The 17,509-nt window shown below is 36.5% G+C and overlaps 3 protein-coding genes across 3 annotated transcripts; all 3 read right to left on the reverse strand.

Moving 5' to 3' along the window:
- Positions 1-3,550: 3,550 nt before the first annotated feature.
- LOC130653862 (uncharacterized) lies at positions 3,551-12,972 on the reverse strand. The gene is made up of 13 exons (XM_057456361.1): positions 12,859-12,972; positions 11,570-11,708; positions 10,933-11,220; positions 10,285-10,790; positions 9,845-10,013; positions 9,094-9,654; positions 8,372-8,700; positions 8,033-8,177; positions 6,249-7,958; positions 5,851-6,003; positions 5,147-5,437; positions 4,786-4,943; positions 3,551-4,423 (listed from the first exon to the last, which is right to left on the reverse strand). The coding sequence occupies exons 1-13, from the start codon at positions 12,958-12,960 to the stop codon at positions 3,839-3,841; spliced, it is 5,136 nt and encodes a 1,711-aa protein (XP_057312344.1). The 5' UTR covers positions 12,961-12,972; the 3' UTR covers positions 3,551-3,838.
- A 130-nt stretch (positions 12,973-13,102) lies between these two features.
- Positions 13,103-13,571, reverse strand: LOC130653875 (lactadherin-like). The gene has a single exon (XM_057456375.1). It carries the CDS (start codon positions 13,515-13,517, stop codon positions 13,170-13,172), a length of 348 nt encoding a protein of 115 aa, XP_057312358.1. The 5' UTR covers positions 13,518-13,571; the 3' UTR covers positions 13,103-13,169.
- On the reverse strand, positions 13,557-16,070 carry LOC130653873 (lipoxygenase homology domain-containing protein 1-like). The gene is made up of 4 exons (XM_057456374.1): positions 15,495-16,070; positions 14,549-14,696; positions 14,084-14,186; positions 13,557-13,829 (listed from the first exon to the last, which is right to left on the reverse strand). Exons 1-4 carry the CDS (start codon positions 15,550-15,552, stop codon positions 13,650-13,652), a joined length of 489 nt encoding a protein of 162 aa, XP_057312357.1. The 5' UTR covers positions 15,553-16,070; the 3' UTR covers positions 13,557-13,649.
- Between the last annotated feature and the right edge of the window lie 1,439 nt (positions 16,071-17,509).

Raw genomic sequence — 17,509 nt, forward strand, 5'->3', positions numbered from 1 at the left:
ATTCAGGAAAGAGCTCCTGTTTCTAGAAGCAATCCATACATCTCAGATTCAGTTGTTTCGGTGGATTGGGCCATTGTTAAGCATTCAGGAAAAAGCTCCTGTTTCTAGAAGCAATCCATATATCACAGATGCGGTTATTTCGGTAAATTGAGCCATTGATAAACATTCAGGAAAAAGATCCTGTTTCTAGAAGCAATCCGTACATAATAGAATTAGTTGTTTCGGTGAGCTAGGCCATTGATAAAAATTCAGGAAAATGGTCATGTTTCTAGAAGCAATCTATACATAACAGGTTCAGTTGTTTTGGTGAATTGGGCCTTTCATAACCTTTTAGATAATGCTTTTTGACATTCAATTTTGGCCGGAATATAAAATTTCAGAACAAAAGTTACCGAATTTGGCGCTTGTCTATGATAATATCAGTTAAACACTCCATGTTTCTCTTGTTTCGTTCAATTTTGACAATATAAAACGAAATTTCAGAACAAAAATCACCGAAGTCGGCACTTGTCTATGCCATTATCAATTAAGCGCTCCATGTTTCTCTTGTTTCGCTTAATTTTGGCCGGAAAATGAAATGTGTCTAAGGTATTGTCACATATACGAACTCTACTTGTCTTGTTTCGATGAATTAAGACCTGAATACTTTTGTATATGCCGATTATCTCTTGGTTGAAAGAAACCTTTTTTTTGTTTCACAACATTAAAACTTGTTAACATATACCGGAACAAAGTTTAAGCAAATATGTATCACGCCGTCTTCGGTAAGGATTAATCTGTTATGCTTTCGAATATAGAAGAATCCGTTTTTTGTGAAACAATTGTTAATATATATTGAACGATTGTAGTTTGTAGTTGTAGTTGAGTCTTGATGAAATCTAGTAGTGTTTGTGTATTTCACAGACTAAAAGCTACTTTCTAAAAATATGCTCATGCACTACGAAAGTCAAAATAATTAGCATCCGTGGCATCACAGAATGTTTCACAAGAAGATTGCTATTTCTTTATAAATTGCTTTTTATTAATATAGGAAGTTTTTTATATGATTACTTCAAAAATAATATGATCAAGCTTGTGGCCATCCTTTTTTAATATATTAAAATCTCTTTGTGGGAAGATGTCACGATAATTTTTCGTTTGTATATAGTGCGAGACCATTATGGCGATGGTAGTCCTTTGAACGCCGCTTTACTATAGAGAAACACACTCTACTACAGGCTACTACACTCTACTACAGAAAAATACGCTTTACTACAGAGAAATACATTATGCTAGGCTCTACTACACGCTACTACACTCTACTACAAGCTACTACACTCTACTACAGAGAAATTTGCTTTACTACAGAGAAATACGCTCTACTACACTCTACTACAGGCTTACTACACTCTACTAAAAGTTACTACACTCTACTACAGGCTACTACATGCTACTACAGGCTACTACACTCTACTACAGGCTACTACATGCTACTACAGGCTACTACGCTCTACTACAAAGAAATACGTTCTACTACGGCCTGCTACAGAAAATAACGTACTGCTACACATCGCTACGAAAAATTACGCTTTAATACATTGTACTACAAGGAAAGAAAGGGCTTGCTACACTCGACAACAGACATTGATGACCTCACTACAATGTGCTTTATGGAGAATAGCACACCATTATCGCCACAAAGGCTTGGGAACGTACATAGGTCTAACGCATGTTGAATACTATATCTCCTTCATATTCAGGAAGTAATACGTGGACGACTTACCGTAAAACTAGACTGGACGTATTTAAAAAAAAGTTGAATGTGGAAGAAGTGGTATTTTTAGCTATGTGGCTGCAGAGACAGTGAGCATGAACTACGCTGCATGAAATTCGGTAATTCGCGTAATTATGATACCGGCTAAAGATTAATTAAGATATTTGCGAAAATAATATCCGTAAAAGAAATTGAGCAATTCCTATAAAAATTCGTAGAATTAACTCAGAGTGAGCAAACGTCTATTGACAAAATAAAGAGAATGAAACACCGATGTCAAATTCATCACAAAAAGTCAATAAAAATGTACTTTTGTGGGTTTTTTTCTTTTTATCCGCGAAAATTCCTACTTGCGAAGATTAGTATTATTTGTCTTCGAATGATATTTCATCTCAATAATAAAAAACGTTTCTAAAATTTCTCAAATAAAAGCGAAGCCTGGGAGACGTCCTAAGTAAGAATTAGAAAAATAGAAAAATAAAGAATGTTTTATTACGACTTCTATTTATTACGTATTCTATATTAAGAGTTATCTGTTAAATCGTCTGCTTTCTCTACTTTTTGTATATATTGTTGTGTCTTATCGTTTTTGATACTGACCCTGGAACTCAACACACTTCTTCGTTGGCTTCTGAGACAATGAATCTATTCGATGTCACTCGGGGTAATCTCACACATACTAAATATTTCTTCATAATGTCAATATCAATGATTTCGAAAAGCATACCTCCCGCGAAAAAACAAGTCAGTCTCATATAAAAGACCTTTAAAAATTTTGAAGGAATCTTTATTTTTTTAAAAAACCTTGATTAGTTCTTAATAATTTACATTTAAAACTCCATTAACTTTGTATGACATCAACCGCGATAAGTCACATCTAAAAAGAGGCCACATTTTCCGCCTGAAAATAGCCTAAATTGAATAATTTTCACGAATATTTTTATCTATTCATCTGCTCAAAAAAAGAGAAACCTTTTGATGAGACCAACGACCCTCTATGAACTGGAGACCTTGGGGTAAAATGAAATAGTGCAATAAGGCCCACTACCTGATTCTACTTCCTCACACCCTCCAAAAAAATAGGTGCTGAACGAACATGAGTAACGCCTGGAAGCTTCAGAATACGCATTTATTAGGAATATTTTTTTCACGGTTATAACACTTACACCAGGGTCTCGGGGCACTTTCCCATTGTTCTACTGTTTTTGAGTGGTTTTCCTTCAGCTTTGTAAGCATTAAAAAAACTTAACAAAAATTCACCATTCAGATCGTTGGCTACTAGACCTGTTCAAAAACACAAAAAATTAAAGTTATATTGTTCTTGATAGGTTCTAAATATATCTTTATAGATAAAGAAAAGCAAGCACAGAATATTCTGATATACCTTAACCACTAACATGATAGCATTACATATTTCATGCATATCATCTTTTTTCAATTTCATTCGGGGAAAGTTAGAAAGGGGGAAGATATTTCAATAAAAACACACATTACTGACTTTACATGGGGTATCTAAATGATCTAATCATTCTGAGGCGACATTTAGATTCACTCTGACCTGTTTATGCGGAATTACTCTCTCTTTCGCCAAACAAAACGTGTTTTCTCCTTTCTTACGTTTTCCCTCATTCTGGAGCTCCCTGTCAAGCCACGTCAGGCGTAATCTTGTACCCTTGGTTGTGCAATAAAACTTGTGTTAAATAGGTGAATAATTTATAGGTTTTATGATACTTAATAACAGATTTGCCTTTTCTCTCTCTCTCTCTTTCTCCTCTTAGTGTGTGTGAAATAAAGGTATTAAGAAGAAAAATTATATCGCTGTTATTTTTACGTACAAAATAAAATTATTAGGCTATTAACAAAATGTCATTTAGTACCGTAAACCGGTCACTCTTTTCTTCTGCGTATCTTACATTGCATACACATATTTATACATATTTTCACTGATGAAGTGCTGACATTCAGAAGATCTTATTCTCTCATTGTTGAATATTGAAACATATTAACCAACAGAGAGAATAATCACATTCCCCATTGAGGATTTCGGTGCAGTTAATCGGGTTTCGGTGCCGTTAATATTAATGTCTATCTATGCGGCTCCTTTTTAACGTTTGTTGTTTTAATGTGACTACTTAATTTTAGGAGTTTCGGTGCCGTTGTATTCGACCTGTTTGTTCTTGATAAGTGAGAGGTTTTATTGTTTTTACTTGCAATATTTTTACCTATGATACTCTTCAAAGGTTTTTCTATGATTTTATGCTTGGCAATGTTGTTTTTGAACTTCGTGTTACGTAGCTTCTGCTTCGTATTTATCTTTGAATTCGCTCGTTCCTCGCTTAGTTTCACTCTCTTAACGTGTTCTATTTTATTGTAAAAGTCTTCGTCTTCGTTTAAGCTTCTTTTTAAATGATTATCCAGTTTCAAATTCTCGAATTTAAAAGCATCAATTTCGATTGTAGTTGAATTACCGGTGGGACAACGCATTTTGCCAAGTAATTCGAACACTTCGTCTTCACCGAGTGGGTAATCATACATAATAAACTCGTCGAACCAACCGTTTAATCGACGATCATCAAAATCATAGTAGCCTATTGAAGCTTTGTAGCCCCAATCAGCTGCAAGCAAACCCGCTCCTTCTTGACTTCCACGTTCTTTACCATCAACAAATACCTGAAAAAAAAATTCAATCTAAGATGATCTTCATGTGACGTTCTTCATGTGAAAAAGAGAGAAAGGATGAGAGGATATTTTGGTTACCAAGGATGTTTTCTAGAACATCTTTGTTACCAACGAATAAAATTCATCAAACCACCTATAATTCTTTTAAAAGTTCATTTAAAATGAACTTTATGTTGTACTGTTTTGCCAATTCCAGTTGTTGACTTGTCGCTTCATCTTACATTTAAACCTTCTTTAAGTTGATCCGAAGTTAAAAAATTAGTGAAAAAATTATTGATTAAATAATGCTTGTACATAGAGAATATTATTTGTGCAGGTTTCATACAAGACAGTATGCTGGTTAATGATCATACCTTTGCTAATCCTTTATATCCATCATATGTCACAGTATAATGCATCCACACACGTGACAGTGTTACCACGTTGGTGGTCATACTAAAAATTTCCGTCCCCTTTTCATCACGATGGAACCAACGTACTCGACCACCGTCTAGTTCGAAATGATAGCCACCTACAAAAGTATGACACATTTAGGTAAAATATGAGAACTGAACCCAACCTCTTCCCCAAGGAAGTGCTTGTTATTTCATATTGGGGTAAAATCCTGTCCTGGGGACGTACTTGACGTGGACCCGAAGTAAGTGCACACTTTCTGGAGCAGTAACTTCGCTTCAGTTAAAGTTCTGAAGGTTAATACACTTCAACAATACCTACCTATAAACGTATTATCGCCAGTTTGGCGCACAGTGCTAAATATAGAATGCTTTCCGCTGAGGTCTCCTTGTATATTTACCCAACATGCAATTGAAATGCCAGTTCGAGGCTTTCCAAAAAACGAATCCGGATAAAATAATATCTCTCCATTATTTGTAAGGTCGGCATAATGTCCACATATTTGTGGATGTTCCCTTATAACAACTTGTTGATCCAAAAATCCATTATTACTGTGTCCTGATTGGTCAATAACTTCACGGCTCTGCACAACTTCAAAATCCAACACGCAAACTAAAAAACAGGGGAAAATATCGTTGTAGCTGTAGAAACGCACGCTTTTATCGAGTACAGGTTGATCTTTCTAACGCACAAACACTAGGCAACTTCAATTTTAATCGCATTTTAAAATACCATAACTCTCTCTATTTTTTTAAAATTCAAGAAAAAAGATTCTCATCGTTAAGAAGATATTAGCGTTTAACTGGCGGTAACATTCGGCCAACAGCAAAATTAATTACATAATCTTATCCACATAAGCTAACAGAAAATTTCCCATTGTCAACGATGTAGTTTATTATTGCGCCTAAAATCTTATGAAAATTATATTTGCAATATTTCGTCGTCCGTCGTTTTTATTTATAGAATTCTAATTTAGGCCAGTGCCAAATTTCACGTGCAAAGGTAAACTTAAATTGGAAACGTACTTGGGCAGTTAGGTTTGTAGCAGCTGATCTGTTCTGTTTCATATCCATCAGCAGCGCAGTTTTCACCTCTGCACAACCTATACCTTACACTTGTACCTTCACCACATGTTGTACTACATGGCGTATAAGCCGACCAATCGTACGGATTGACTCCTTAAATAAAAAAATAAATAAATAAATAAATAAATTAAATGCGAATATTACCCTTTATAACATCGTTTTGACTCCTTCAATGGATTAGCATTACAAAGGCATGAGAAGCAAAGATTATCCAGATACCAAGAAGTAACGAATTATAAAAAAATCTTGTATTTATTCCTAACTGAAACATATTTTATATTTGACTTTCATTCAACATACATTCTCTATAGCAAACACCAGAGCAGTTGAAATCTTACCAGTACATTCCGCCTCTGCACAAGGCACCGTTTCAATTTCCACGCCACCAGAAGGACAGTCAGGTACGGTACACCTTCGAAAGCGTTTCTTTTCACCTCTTCCACATGTAGCACTGCACGAACTGTATGGCGTCCAGTCAATGTTAACTTCGTGTTCCACCACAGGCACAGAAGCAGGTACCGACTCTAATTGATGAGTGGGAAATGATGCTTGTATGCTTACCGGAGGTAGCTGCTCCACAGTAGTAGACAATTCAATATAAGGCGGCGGCGGTGGGGGTAGAGGTGGTGGCGGAGGTGGCGGTGGCTTTGTTGGAGGATATAACGTAGGTGGCATGACTGGTTCTGCATCTTTCCCTTCTAAGTAATTGTGATAGTAATTCACGTATCTTGGGTCAGGACCAGGCGGTGTAAGATAATCCGGCGTTATTTTTGTCTTGTCGTGATAGGATGTGACAACTTGGGAGGCATCCTTTACATAAATGTCTGGCTTCGGCGGTGGTGCGTGAGGTGATTTATATAAATAGCTTTCGGGTAAATCTGCGCAGCCTCCACTCCGAGTGCATGGTTTCTGATAACCATAAATATTACTCTGTTGACCATACACGGTGTCGGCTGGTAATGGACTTCCAGTGTACTCTTCAACTCTATGTTGTTCGGGAAAAATATTTTCTGGCGGTCCTGACGGATTATTCGTATCAGCGTATTTCATATAGTCTTTGTAGTTCTTCATGAATGCTAAGTTTGACATGGCAAGGTCATTTCGAATTGCATTGTTGTTATTCATGCTACTCTTCATAGCAAAGTGAGCGTATATGCGTTGTTCTAAATTCGGTACACGTGTGGCCAAACTTTCCAGAACATCCTCTGTAATTCCATTTTGACGCAGCTCTGGAAAGTTCATTAACACTTGGGTTGCGTCTATAAGAGGGGCTGGTTTTTGCTGCATAGTATACTGAGGATACACGGCATGGTTTTGTACGGGATATAAAGACGGCATATCAACGACATTAAGTTGATTAGCCACTTCTTCTGCGTTGTTAGTAGTGGCTTCGCTCTTAGATGGACAAAAACCTTTTTTGCATTGTTCTTCTGCGGCGGCTGCTTGATGTTTTCTTTGCAAATCTTCAATCAACTTTGCTTTTGCTAATTGCAATATGGAGCCTTTTAATTCAGCGGAGATTTTATCCTCGGGAAGTTCTTGCAACTTACTTACAGCTTGAAGTATGTCTTGCTCGTTGTGTAAATCTAATTTATTTTTTTCGTGAGCACCACTCTTTCCGCCATCTTGTTTATCTTTGTTTACCTTCACCAGTTCTAATTTCGGCTTGTGGTTTTTATCCAGAACTAATTTCACTGGTGCATGCGGCTTCGTGTGGGTATCGAAGGGTATCGTTAAGTTTCTAACAGGTGGTCTTAAAATCTTTGGTTGTGGGTAACTAACTTGTAAAATTTCCTCGTTTGTTGGAGTAGTCTCACCAGTGAATCCATGTGTACTGTGACCGGGTGTTAGTCGCTTTATTTCATGCGCATGCGCCTTTACTTGAGATCGTAGGCGTTCGGCAGATGTATGATGCTTCCCTGCTGATTTTTTCGGGATGAGATGTTTATCGTCTGCACGCTCGGTACTTACACGCGGACGATGAAAATGATCTCGAAGATATATACTATCAAGCTCGGGTTTAATCGAGACGGACTGTTTTGATGGACCTAAAATAGATTCAATACTAAACTTTATAAAAAAATCAAGAATAAAAAATGAAAAGGCATGATAAGCGACTTACCTTCTTTGCATCCAAATATTTCAAATCTCATACAAATGTGTATCCCATGCCACGCTCGCGGATTTAATCTCACGTATCTTGCTTGAACGGGATGTTTGAGGAAATGCTTCACGATTGTAGTGCGATCCGTGTTACCGAGAAAAAGCTATAAAAAAAATAAAATATTAAACAGTTAAAAACATTAAGGAAGGATTCTTCTTTTGTACTGACCATGACCAAGTTTGTTTTTTAATGTCAACCATCTTTAATAAGAAGTAAGAGTTTGTGAAAGGGAGAATAAGAAGAACGGTGTGTTAATACGGCTACGACAAGTTGCGCGACAAGTTCTGTTACACTCACCCTTTCGTCGTCTTTTTCACGATACCACTCAAGTGCATTCGAATCGTCGCTATATCCTAATCGATAGCTAGCCACCCAATTGTCATGCGCAACATAACCTTGAGTAGCGATTCCTGTGATCGTTTTTACTTCACCTAAATCTGCTTCGATATATTGTCGCAGATTAACATCGCGCGCACACCAGCAACCTTTAATATCTGATTGGTCGATAGACTCTCGTACAAGCCTTCCATAAAATGGTAGATGGTTTTCGTCAAGGGAAGAAGATACCGTCAAATGCATGTCGTCGACTTCACCATTGGAAACACCAAGAGGATTATTGCACGCTTCTAAAAATAACCCCATGGTAATGTTTAAAACGAACTTTACTTTTACTACCTTCCCTCAAGTGATAAAAAATCTAGTTCCAAGTATATCCAGTGTAGCAGAAACTCACAGCGCGTCTATCCGCCAGCCGTGGTAGTTTTTAAAATAGTTATATAGAGAACACTCTTTTTTTAGAGTTACATAAAAATAAATCCATTTTCCGACGGAGCTTGTCTATCCCTCGAGATAAAGAGTTCAGTGAAAGAAACACTTTACACAAACGTAAGCCTGACAAATGTTTTAAAATTCGGAGTCAGTCCGGAAGATTTTTTTCTTAGAGAATAAAAGTGTACGCCATAAAACCAGCGTAATTCGCGATATAATATTATGGCATTTTAAAACAATTAATTTACTACCTTTCGGCGAAATTTCTGCTCGCGTTTGTGCTTCGGTATCTTCCATAAAAACATGTAAACTTCCAAATGAATCATAAGGATCTGGTAACAAGTCCATCGTACAACCGTAAATTTCGACTCTCATGCATAAATGATTGCCATACCAAGATTGCGGACGTATGCGTACATACTTTCCGTCTACGGGGTGATGAAAGTAATGTCGTTTTACCGAGTTCTTATCAGAATTTGCTTCGAAGATTTTATCGTACCCTTTTTCTTTATAACAGACCCAAACGGCTCTGTTATCACTGTAACAAAATAAGTATGATGTAACCCAATTGTCAAATATGGAAAGACCCTGGGTTGCCACCCCAGTTAACGAGGTCATCTCTGGTAGCTCGATTTCAAGGTATGGGTTTTTATCGTCTTTAACAGCACACCATGCAGTGCGAGCCGGATCACCTCCGAAAGAAGCAAGGTTCATTCTAGCATAGAACGGTTTGTGCAAGTTATATGTGGAGCTGGATGAGATCTGTGAATCTTGTATGAGTTTTGACTGCATTCCAAGTGGACCTTGACATTCTGGAAAAAAGTAGAAATAGGTAGGTACTATCTAAGTAGTGGAAAGGTTTTGGAAAAATACACTGGTGTTTAGATGCTACAATTTAACGAGGATTGTTTTTAAAAAAAGTGATGAGTAGGTACTTGACGAGATAGTAAATAATGGAGTAATATAAGATAGAGTTAATAAATGAAAATAATCAAAACAAACCAGTTTCAAAGCTACAACGTCTCATCAACATTTCGATTTTGCTGGGCCTTAAGGCCTTATTAAAGATATAAAACTCATCAATTTCTCCGTTCAATATTCGCTGCCCTTTGTGTTTTCCTATACCAGCGCGTCCAGTCCAATCTTGAGATAAGGAGCCAATACCAAACCCCTATAAAAATTAACACACATGATTTATATACTTACAAATGTTTACGGAAAAACTTTTTAACCTAGTAAGTTTACCAGGTAGGTTCACCTGAGATAGGTATATCTCGCTTGCTTGCCACACAAGCAGGTTTGAGGTCAAGGAATGGCTGAAAGTACTGTCGACAATGGACAAGTTTCTAGATCACTTTTTTTCAGCTTTGAAACTAATATTTTAAACGATTAAGTTGTTATATAATTATTTTATTCTTTTGCTAATAAAATCTATTGCTGACCTGAGCTCCAAGCTTCCCGTTGACAAACACAGCCACCCTTCCAGTTATACTGGAGTATGTAGCTGCACAATGCGTCCACACGTGTGACGGAATCATTAACGGAGAAGAGATATTAAATACATTATCTTTGGCCTCGTTTCGATGAAACCAACGAAGACGACCACGGTCAACTTCGAAATGATATTGTCCCTCTTTGTGAGCCGAATCTTTTCCGCCGACTGTATCAAAGATAGAATGCTGTCCGCCATTACTAAATAGTTTTACCCATGCTGCAACGGTTATTTCTTCTCTAGGTTTATCAATGAAAAACTCTCCATCAAAAAACACGTCGCCACCGTTTAATCGCAAGCCTCTCTCGCATGATTTGCTAAACGATCTGATGTCGACCGGACGTCGAAAATGTGCGTCGTTATGGTGACCGCTAACGTCTGGAATAACGTTATCGCGCACTTCGTCGAAATCGAGATGCACAATAGGAATTATGTCTATTGAAACATCACTTTGACCTGAAAATAAGATTATAAAAATGTTAAAACTGGAGAGTAATAAAATTTCATATAGTACGGACTAAACTCGGTCCCAGTGCCTCCTTTTATCTATTCGTAACGCTTGTCAAGATTTAATATTAAGAGCAACTATATACCATACCTGACTCAGATTGTGTGAGTTGTGTATTCAATGATCTTGTTGCACCCTCCTCCACGTCGACATGATGATGTTGTGAAGGGATATCTTCAGTTTTTTCTTCACCTTCTAAACTTTCCGCTTGATTCTGTTCAGCCTGATGATATACAAGGCTCCCCGCATTTTCGGGAAGCTGATGTTGTTGTTCGACAGATTCTGATTTTATAGTTTCAAGTTGTAAAGCAGCATCGTGATGTAAAGGTTGTGGCGTGGTTGGAAGGTTACTTTCTATATCACTTAAATCCGCGCGTGCTAAAAAATAAAGTACGCAGTTGTTTAGATAAATACTATTTTCAGAATTGATCACTACCACCATCATTGGGCGAAGAAGCTTTATTATTGGTCGGGACAAAATATGTTATTGACGGTATAAACAACGTCTTAATGCATTAGTCATTCCGACATAGTTCCACTCAGCATAGCTGAAAACTAAGTAAGTAGATATAGCATTTAGGAGAGTTGGTAGACCTTTAAAGACATATTCGTTTGACCTTTCTGCAGGGGTGTCAATGTTTAGTCAAAATAACATCAATAACTCTGTCAAAATTTGACGTTCTACAGCACCGTAAAATGAGAATCACGTAATTATGTGGACGCTTACCTGGACACCCATAGAGTTCAGCTCTTAGACAGCCTTTACCATGCCATTTGAAAGGTGATATACGGACGAATCTTGCAACAAATGGACTCCTCAACCAATGAAGGACTGTTCCATTTTGATCATCGTTACCCAAAAAACTCTGCAAAGGAAATTATTTTACTCATGTTATTTAGGTACACATACTTGCATTTTCTAATTCTTTAGTTTCTTTTCTTCAAGACGGTAATAATTGATTAAAAATGGGATTCCGCCATTAGGACTTAAAGGCTCATAGCTAGTATTTGACGATTGAAACTGGTTTTGTCTATTATTTGAGAGGTTTTTAAGACATCCAAATATTGCAATTCAATTTACTGCATTTACAAAAAGAATCGTGAAAAAGTGACCTTTCAAATGTGATTTTTGTTTCCGCTTATTACTAGTGGAAAATATTGCAATATGCTTAACAAATGAAGTCATATAAAATTTTTTTTCATAAATAAAAAAAAAACATTCGAAATTTTAGAAGATCATTAGATTTCTGTTTATATCCCCCGCCTGTTTCATCCAAATAGCGTCTGCCCTGTTCCTTATTGTGCCTAAAATAGTTCAAAAGGAAACTTTTAGAGAGGTTTTATTTCATTCACTTAAATTTAATTTTACTTGGTGATATGGAGGTTTCAATGCGCTTTATTACTTTGCCGAACATAGTCATCCATGTATTTAAGGAATTGCTCGAAGAACAGACATTAAAGCTACAAAAGAACCTATTGTTTTTTAAAAAAAATAAGCGAGATTAAAAGGGTTTCCCCCATTTCTTCGATTCTAGGAAATGGAAAGACAACCATTAGAAGGATGGAAATATATTGTCCCGAAAAGGAACCATGTAAGGTACATATTAGGGACAAAGAACGAATTTGGGGTTAAAATGAAATAGTTTTTTTACTGGACTTTTTTTTTTAATGTAACTGTAATGAAAAAATCAGGATAAAAATTATTCAGTATTTATTGAGAATCTTAGAATCATGGGTCATTTGTGATTTTGACGTTGCTGGAAAAAGTATTACCCAAAGAATTTTTAACATAAAGGATTCTAATGAAGTGATTATTAAACTGCCGCGTTTTCATTGATTATACACGACAGTCTGTTATAAATTTACTGTGATTCAACACATGCCTACAGTTTTTAAATGTTATGTTACCGCTTGGAGAAAGAGATGTGAATTCCTGACGTGAAACGCAAGTTTGCCGACGTGAAGCAGATAAATGACATGCCACGTCGTGAAATAAATTGTGTCTAAACTAGCTACCTTGACGTCATTTCCATTTTCAGAATACTCTTTAAAATCGGCATCAGAATTGTTTGAATAAGCGAGTCTGTAAGCAGTCGTCCATTCGTCAACCAACCCCATCCCTTGAGTCGCCACACCTTAAAAATAATAAAGCAGAAAGGTGATCGAACCGTTTCCAATCCTCGATTCAGGAGAGCAAACTATAACTTTTTTTCCATCTATGTTTTGACTTTCACATTAACTATTTTAGTCCGTATTTCAGTTTGAAATATTCTTGATTACCAACAGTAAATATCCTGCTCACATATCGTTCCCAGGCCACCATACCACTAGTACGCGTTTGTCATGGTACACTTACCAGACACCTTTTTAATATCTGCAAGATCGAACTGCAGGTGTTCTGATGTTCCATCTTTGTAGGGACACCACCCACCTAACGAATTTGGCGCTATGTTACCAAGTCTTCCATGATAAGGAAGATGAAGATCATTGAATGAAGTGGAGGCTGATATTTGAGAGTCTGGCATATTACCATTGCCAACTCCTTGTGGCCAAGAACAATCTAAGACAAAGAAACACAATGTAATTATACCCTTATAGAAAATGGAGCACTTAGAGGATGTCGAATAATGCCAGACCGTATTAACTATATGAGTGCTTGGTAATGGCTTCCTCATATCTAATTAACAGGCTTTTTACCCTTTTTTATACGGGACTTCTAAGAATATATGAGGATAACTATGGAGAAGGTGTAAAATGAAATATGGTATCGCCAAAAAAAATTGAATCGCAAAAACTCAAATTAGTTATTAGTTACCCAATGGTTGTCGTGGTTCCTCATTTAAGATCTCATCCTTCTTGGAGATTTGCTCTTTTTGTATCAACTTTGGTACTAGCTCCCTTATCGTTTTACCATCGTCTTGATGTTTATCAAGCCATTTATGGACTGGAAATTCGTAGTAATCGCCATCTTCACTTGTTGCTGTCAACTGAAGAAGAAGCATATTGCAAAATAATTGGTAACGCAGTTTTCCCTACAGATTAGACATAACCTTGTCTAAACTACTTTTCATTTTGGCTTTCTTAATAAAAAGGTTTAAAAAAAGAATAAAACATAAAAATAACAATAATAATAATAACAATAAACGAATGAATAACGAATAAGGAATAAAAACTATCCTCCTAGGCAATAACAAAAATCAAATTGAATTCTTTTGGCTAAGGAGCAGTTGCTATCAATTACCTTTTCCAGGTACCAGCCTGGACCTAGCCAACTATTGTCATGTCTTATTTCGGCTTTTTTAATTCTTCCAACGTCCTTTCCATCCAAAAGAAATGTGTCAATCCTAGCAATTCGAAAATAAAAAAAATATAATTAAAAGAAATGAAATAAAAATATCATTTGATTATTTGATGCTGCGATGGCGTCTAAAGCCGAATCTCCACTGGATGATATTCATGACGAAAAGTAGAAACCAATTCAACTTTTCGTCATGACGAAAATCGCGATCAATCAAATTCGAGTATTAATGACGACTGTCGTTATAATCGTCCAGTGGAGATTCGCCTTAGCAGTTGAATCAGGACATAACCTTTTTGGTTACCAATGAGTGTTCACTATGTACAGGATTTTTTGCTTACTATAACAGAAAATAAAAGAACCATGCAAAAGAAACAGTTGATGAAAGAAGAAACGAATGCAACTTACTGTCCACGTTCAAAATTATCTCTTCCGGATGATTTTAATTCTTTTTCGTCCGTTTTTCCATTCGATCCGAACAATTTAAAAAACACTCTAGCATCGGTGCCGGCACCGAAGCGATCACCTGTGTACGTCGTCACGACATAGCGATACGCTACAAAATAACGAAAAAGTTTTTTTATGAAAACTTGCATCATCGTCTGGATAGTATAAGCAACATAGGTACTGGGGACGAGATTTCTTGTTTGTTTTGTATCGCGTAAAACAACCTAGTGCCTAGGGCTATGCAATTAAGTAAAAAGAAGCGCTCAAGATTATTGTATGTGATGTGATACATAAAGAAGAATGGTAAAGAAGATTGCTTCTTCCAGCCATAGAAAGTGTTTTGTTTTAGCTAGAAAAGCATGAGACAACCTTTTTTCTACGACTCTCTGTTTTGGGGGTTGGGTGAAAGAGTAAAATAGAATCATTTTACGTTACCGTTTGTAATGCCCTGCCTTTCTGATGTCACTACTTTTCAAATAGTTAAGTGATTTAGCTTATTCTATCCTTTGCTCTGGTCCAAGTTTGTTTACAAAAGGGTGGCGACAAAAGAACATAAAAACAAATGTTTTTCCAAATCCTGTCTTGATTTGAATCCAGAAAATAACAGACAGTTCTTTTCTACCTTAGTCATCGTCATCACCTGGACATAGATGTTCCTTATTTGCTGACAAACTTATAATGACTATATCGCTTAAGATAACGTCAGACCAAATATGAACTTCAGAGCTTTCACATACAGAAAATTGAGTTTTCAAAGGCTTTACAAATAAAGAACATTATTTCGTGGTTTGGACGATATCAGCTTTGCGTAGCTTAAGATTTCAAAAAAGACAATGTTCCTAAAAGATGTAACAGTAGACATCAAGCTAGTACCACACTTACTGATGATTATCATAAAACTTCTTACCGTCCGAGAAATTGCAACAACACAACAAAAATTGTAAGAAGCAGGCTAGAAGCCGCATGTTTATCGAATTAAATCAAAACTTTCTTCGTGTTACGTCGTATTAAAACGATACATCGTGTATAGTTCCTGTCGGGGATCGCTGTAACGATAATACGGATATAAAAGCGCTCCCTCGTAAGTTATAAACTCGTTGTTAACGAGATTTTAAATATTCATGATACCAAAAATTTTGCGGTAATGTGTAATTTTAACTTCTTTCACGTTCTTTTACGATCTGTTACGAATGTTGTATCGACGTGTCGGCTTAAATATTCTTTACGGTGTGTTGATGTTAAGAAAGTATGACGTAATAATTAAATCTTGGAAAAGCAAATGTAAATTAAAGTCTCAACCAAATACCATTTTTTAACAAATTATGCCGAATTCAAAAAGGGAGGACTCATTAATTATTTATGATTTTGCAAGAAGCTGCATTTTAGCTGCACTCATTGCGCGTGTAATTTTTCGTGCATGCCTCACTGCGCTTGCATTATCTTTCGGGATAAATTATAAACACAAAGAAAAACATGATAGTAGAATATTAAGAGTATTAATTTTGGCGAGTACTATTTTGGCGAGTTTAAATCATCAATGTTGTGTTTCGGCCGCGGTAATTTTCGCGAATTGATTACTATGGACTTTTTTAGCGAACATTATTTTTTCACAGCTTTGGATTAAAATGAAAAGGTTTAAGAAGTCAAAGAATGTTTCATGGTCACAATATTTTGCAGAACAGAACAAGTTGCTCAACCTCGGCCTTAGGCCTTCTTGGCATTTTGACATCGAGTTCGGCGGGGAAACTTGTTAACGGTCAAGTAAGCGCTAGCGGCTTTGGCATCAGGCAATAAACACGGGACACGAGGATGCAAGTTGCTAAACAAACACTGGTTATTTTATTTAAAAACTAAAAATTCTGAATAAGGCGAGAGCGATTCAGCAACAAAGATATTTTAGGGTCGGTCGGTCGGTCGGTCGGTCGGCAAAATAAGATACAGTGAACTCTCTTTATCTCGAACTAGCAAGGTACCAAAAAAATTTGTTTAAGAAAAAAAATTTCGAGATTGAAAAAATTTCAATTAAAAAACAAAATAATGGAATTTTCTTGCCCACCTTCGTCGCTAAACCTGGCAGTATCATTTAACACATCTAAAGCAGATTCAGTTACTGATTTTGCCTCTTTTCCACAACAGGAACAAATTTCTTCCATTGAAACCTCGTTATCTCTCTCTCTTCCTCTCCATTATTTTCTTGCCCATTCCTAAATTCTTCTAGATATCAGCTTCAAAATCTCGGGTGCAGTTGCATCGTCATCGTCTAGACTCACTGGTGGCTGTGATATATGGCACCAATGAAGAATCTGCTTTTTTAATTGATTCAAACTTTTTTGGAGATCCTTAAATGGATCGTCTTAAACAGCAATAACAGCGTGTTGAACACCAGGAGTTATACTGGCCTTCATGAAACAGTTGACGATGGTTTCTTTGGTTACAACTTTCCAAGAATCAACCAGTACCTTCATGGCTGTTAAAATTGAAGTCTTTGGGCAAGACTCTTTTTTCACCATGGCTCGGCATAGCAAACGTACAACCCTTCATAGGTAATGTGCTTTAAGGCCACCTATGACACCTTGATCGAAGTTGATTGAAGTATCGATGTTGTATTTGTTGGTAAAAACCAACGTTAATAGCTGATTAAATTTTGCGATTGACGGCTGGGCTGGACAATTGTCAATGATTAGCGCAATTTTACAATCATCTGGACAATCGAGTAAAACAATGCCTACTGTTTTTCTTGTTTGTATCCAAATTTCAAATTTCTTATGTTTTGTGTGCATTCGAACTTTCATCTTTCAAACATTATTGTTTGGTTTTATTTACTGTGTAAATCAACCCTTAAAAACAAAATGTCTCATTTGTTTTGGAAAGGCTAAACGAAAGGCGCCTTTCTTCTTCCCGCCATGCTGACGAGAAGGAGAA

Source organism: Hydractinia symbiolongicarpus, chromosome 8 (assembly GCF_029227915.1).
Source record: "Hydractinia symbiolongicarpus strain clone_291-10 chromosome 8, HSymV2.1, whole genome shotgun sequence".
Taxonomy (NCBI): Eukaryota; Metazoa; Cnidaria; class Hydrozoa; order Anthoathecata; family Hydractiniidae; genus Hydractinia; species Hydractinia symbiolongicarpus.

What these genes read in the sequence shown, in the direction of transcription:
- LOC130653875 (XM_057456375.1), bottom strand. Translation starts at nt 13,517, where the DNA reads ATGAGGAAGCCATTACCAAGCACTCATATAGTTAATACGGTCTGGCAT.
- LOC130653862 (XM_057456361.1), bottom strand. Translation starts at nt 12,960, where the DNA reads ATGGGGTTGGTTGACGAATGGACGACTGCTTACAGACTCGCTTATTCA. An exon ending in CTACAAACCTAACTGCCCAA is followed by an intron (nt 5,438 to 5,850) that starts GTACGTTTCCAA and finishes CCTGTTTTTTAG; the next exon opens with TTTGCGTGTTGGATTTTGAA. An exon ending in GATATAAAGGATTAGCAAAG is followed by an intron (nt 4,424 to 4,785) that starts GTATGATCATTA and finishes TTTTTTTTTCAG; the next exon opens with GTATTTGTTGATGGTAAAGA.
- LOC130653873 (XM_057456374.1), bottom strand. Translation starts at nt 15,552, where the DNA reads ATGCGGCTTCTAGCCTGCTTCTTACAATTTTTGTTGTGTTGTTGCAAT. An exon ending in TTGTTGCAATTTCTCGGACG is followed by an intron (nt 14,697 to 15,494) that starts GTAAGAAGTTTT and finishes GTTATTTTGTAG; the next exon opens with CGTATCGCTATGTCGTGACG. An exon ending in GATAATTTTGAACGTGGACA is followed by an intron (nt 14,187 to 14,548) that starts GTAAGTTGCATT and finishes TCGAATTGCTAG; the next exon opens with GATTGACACATTTCTTTTGG.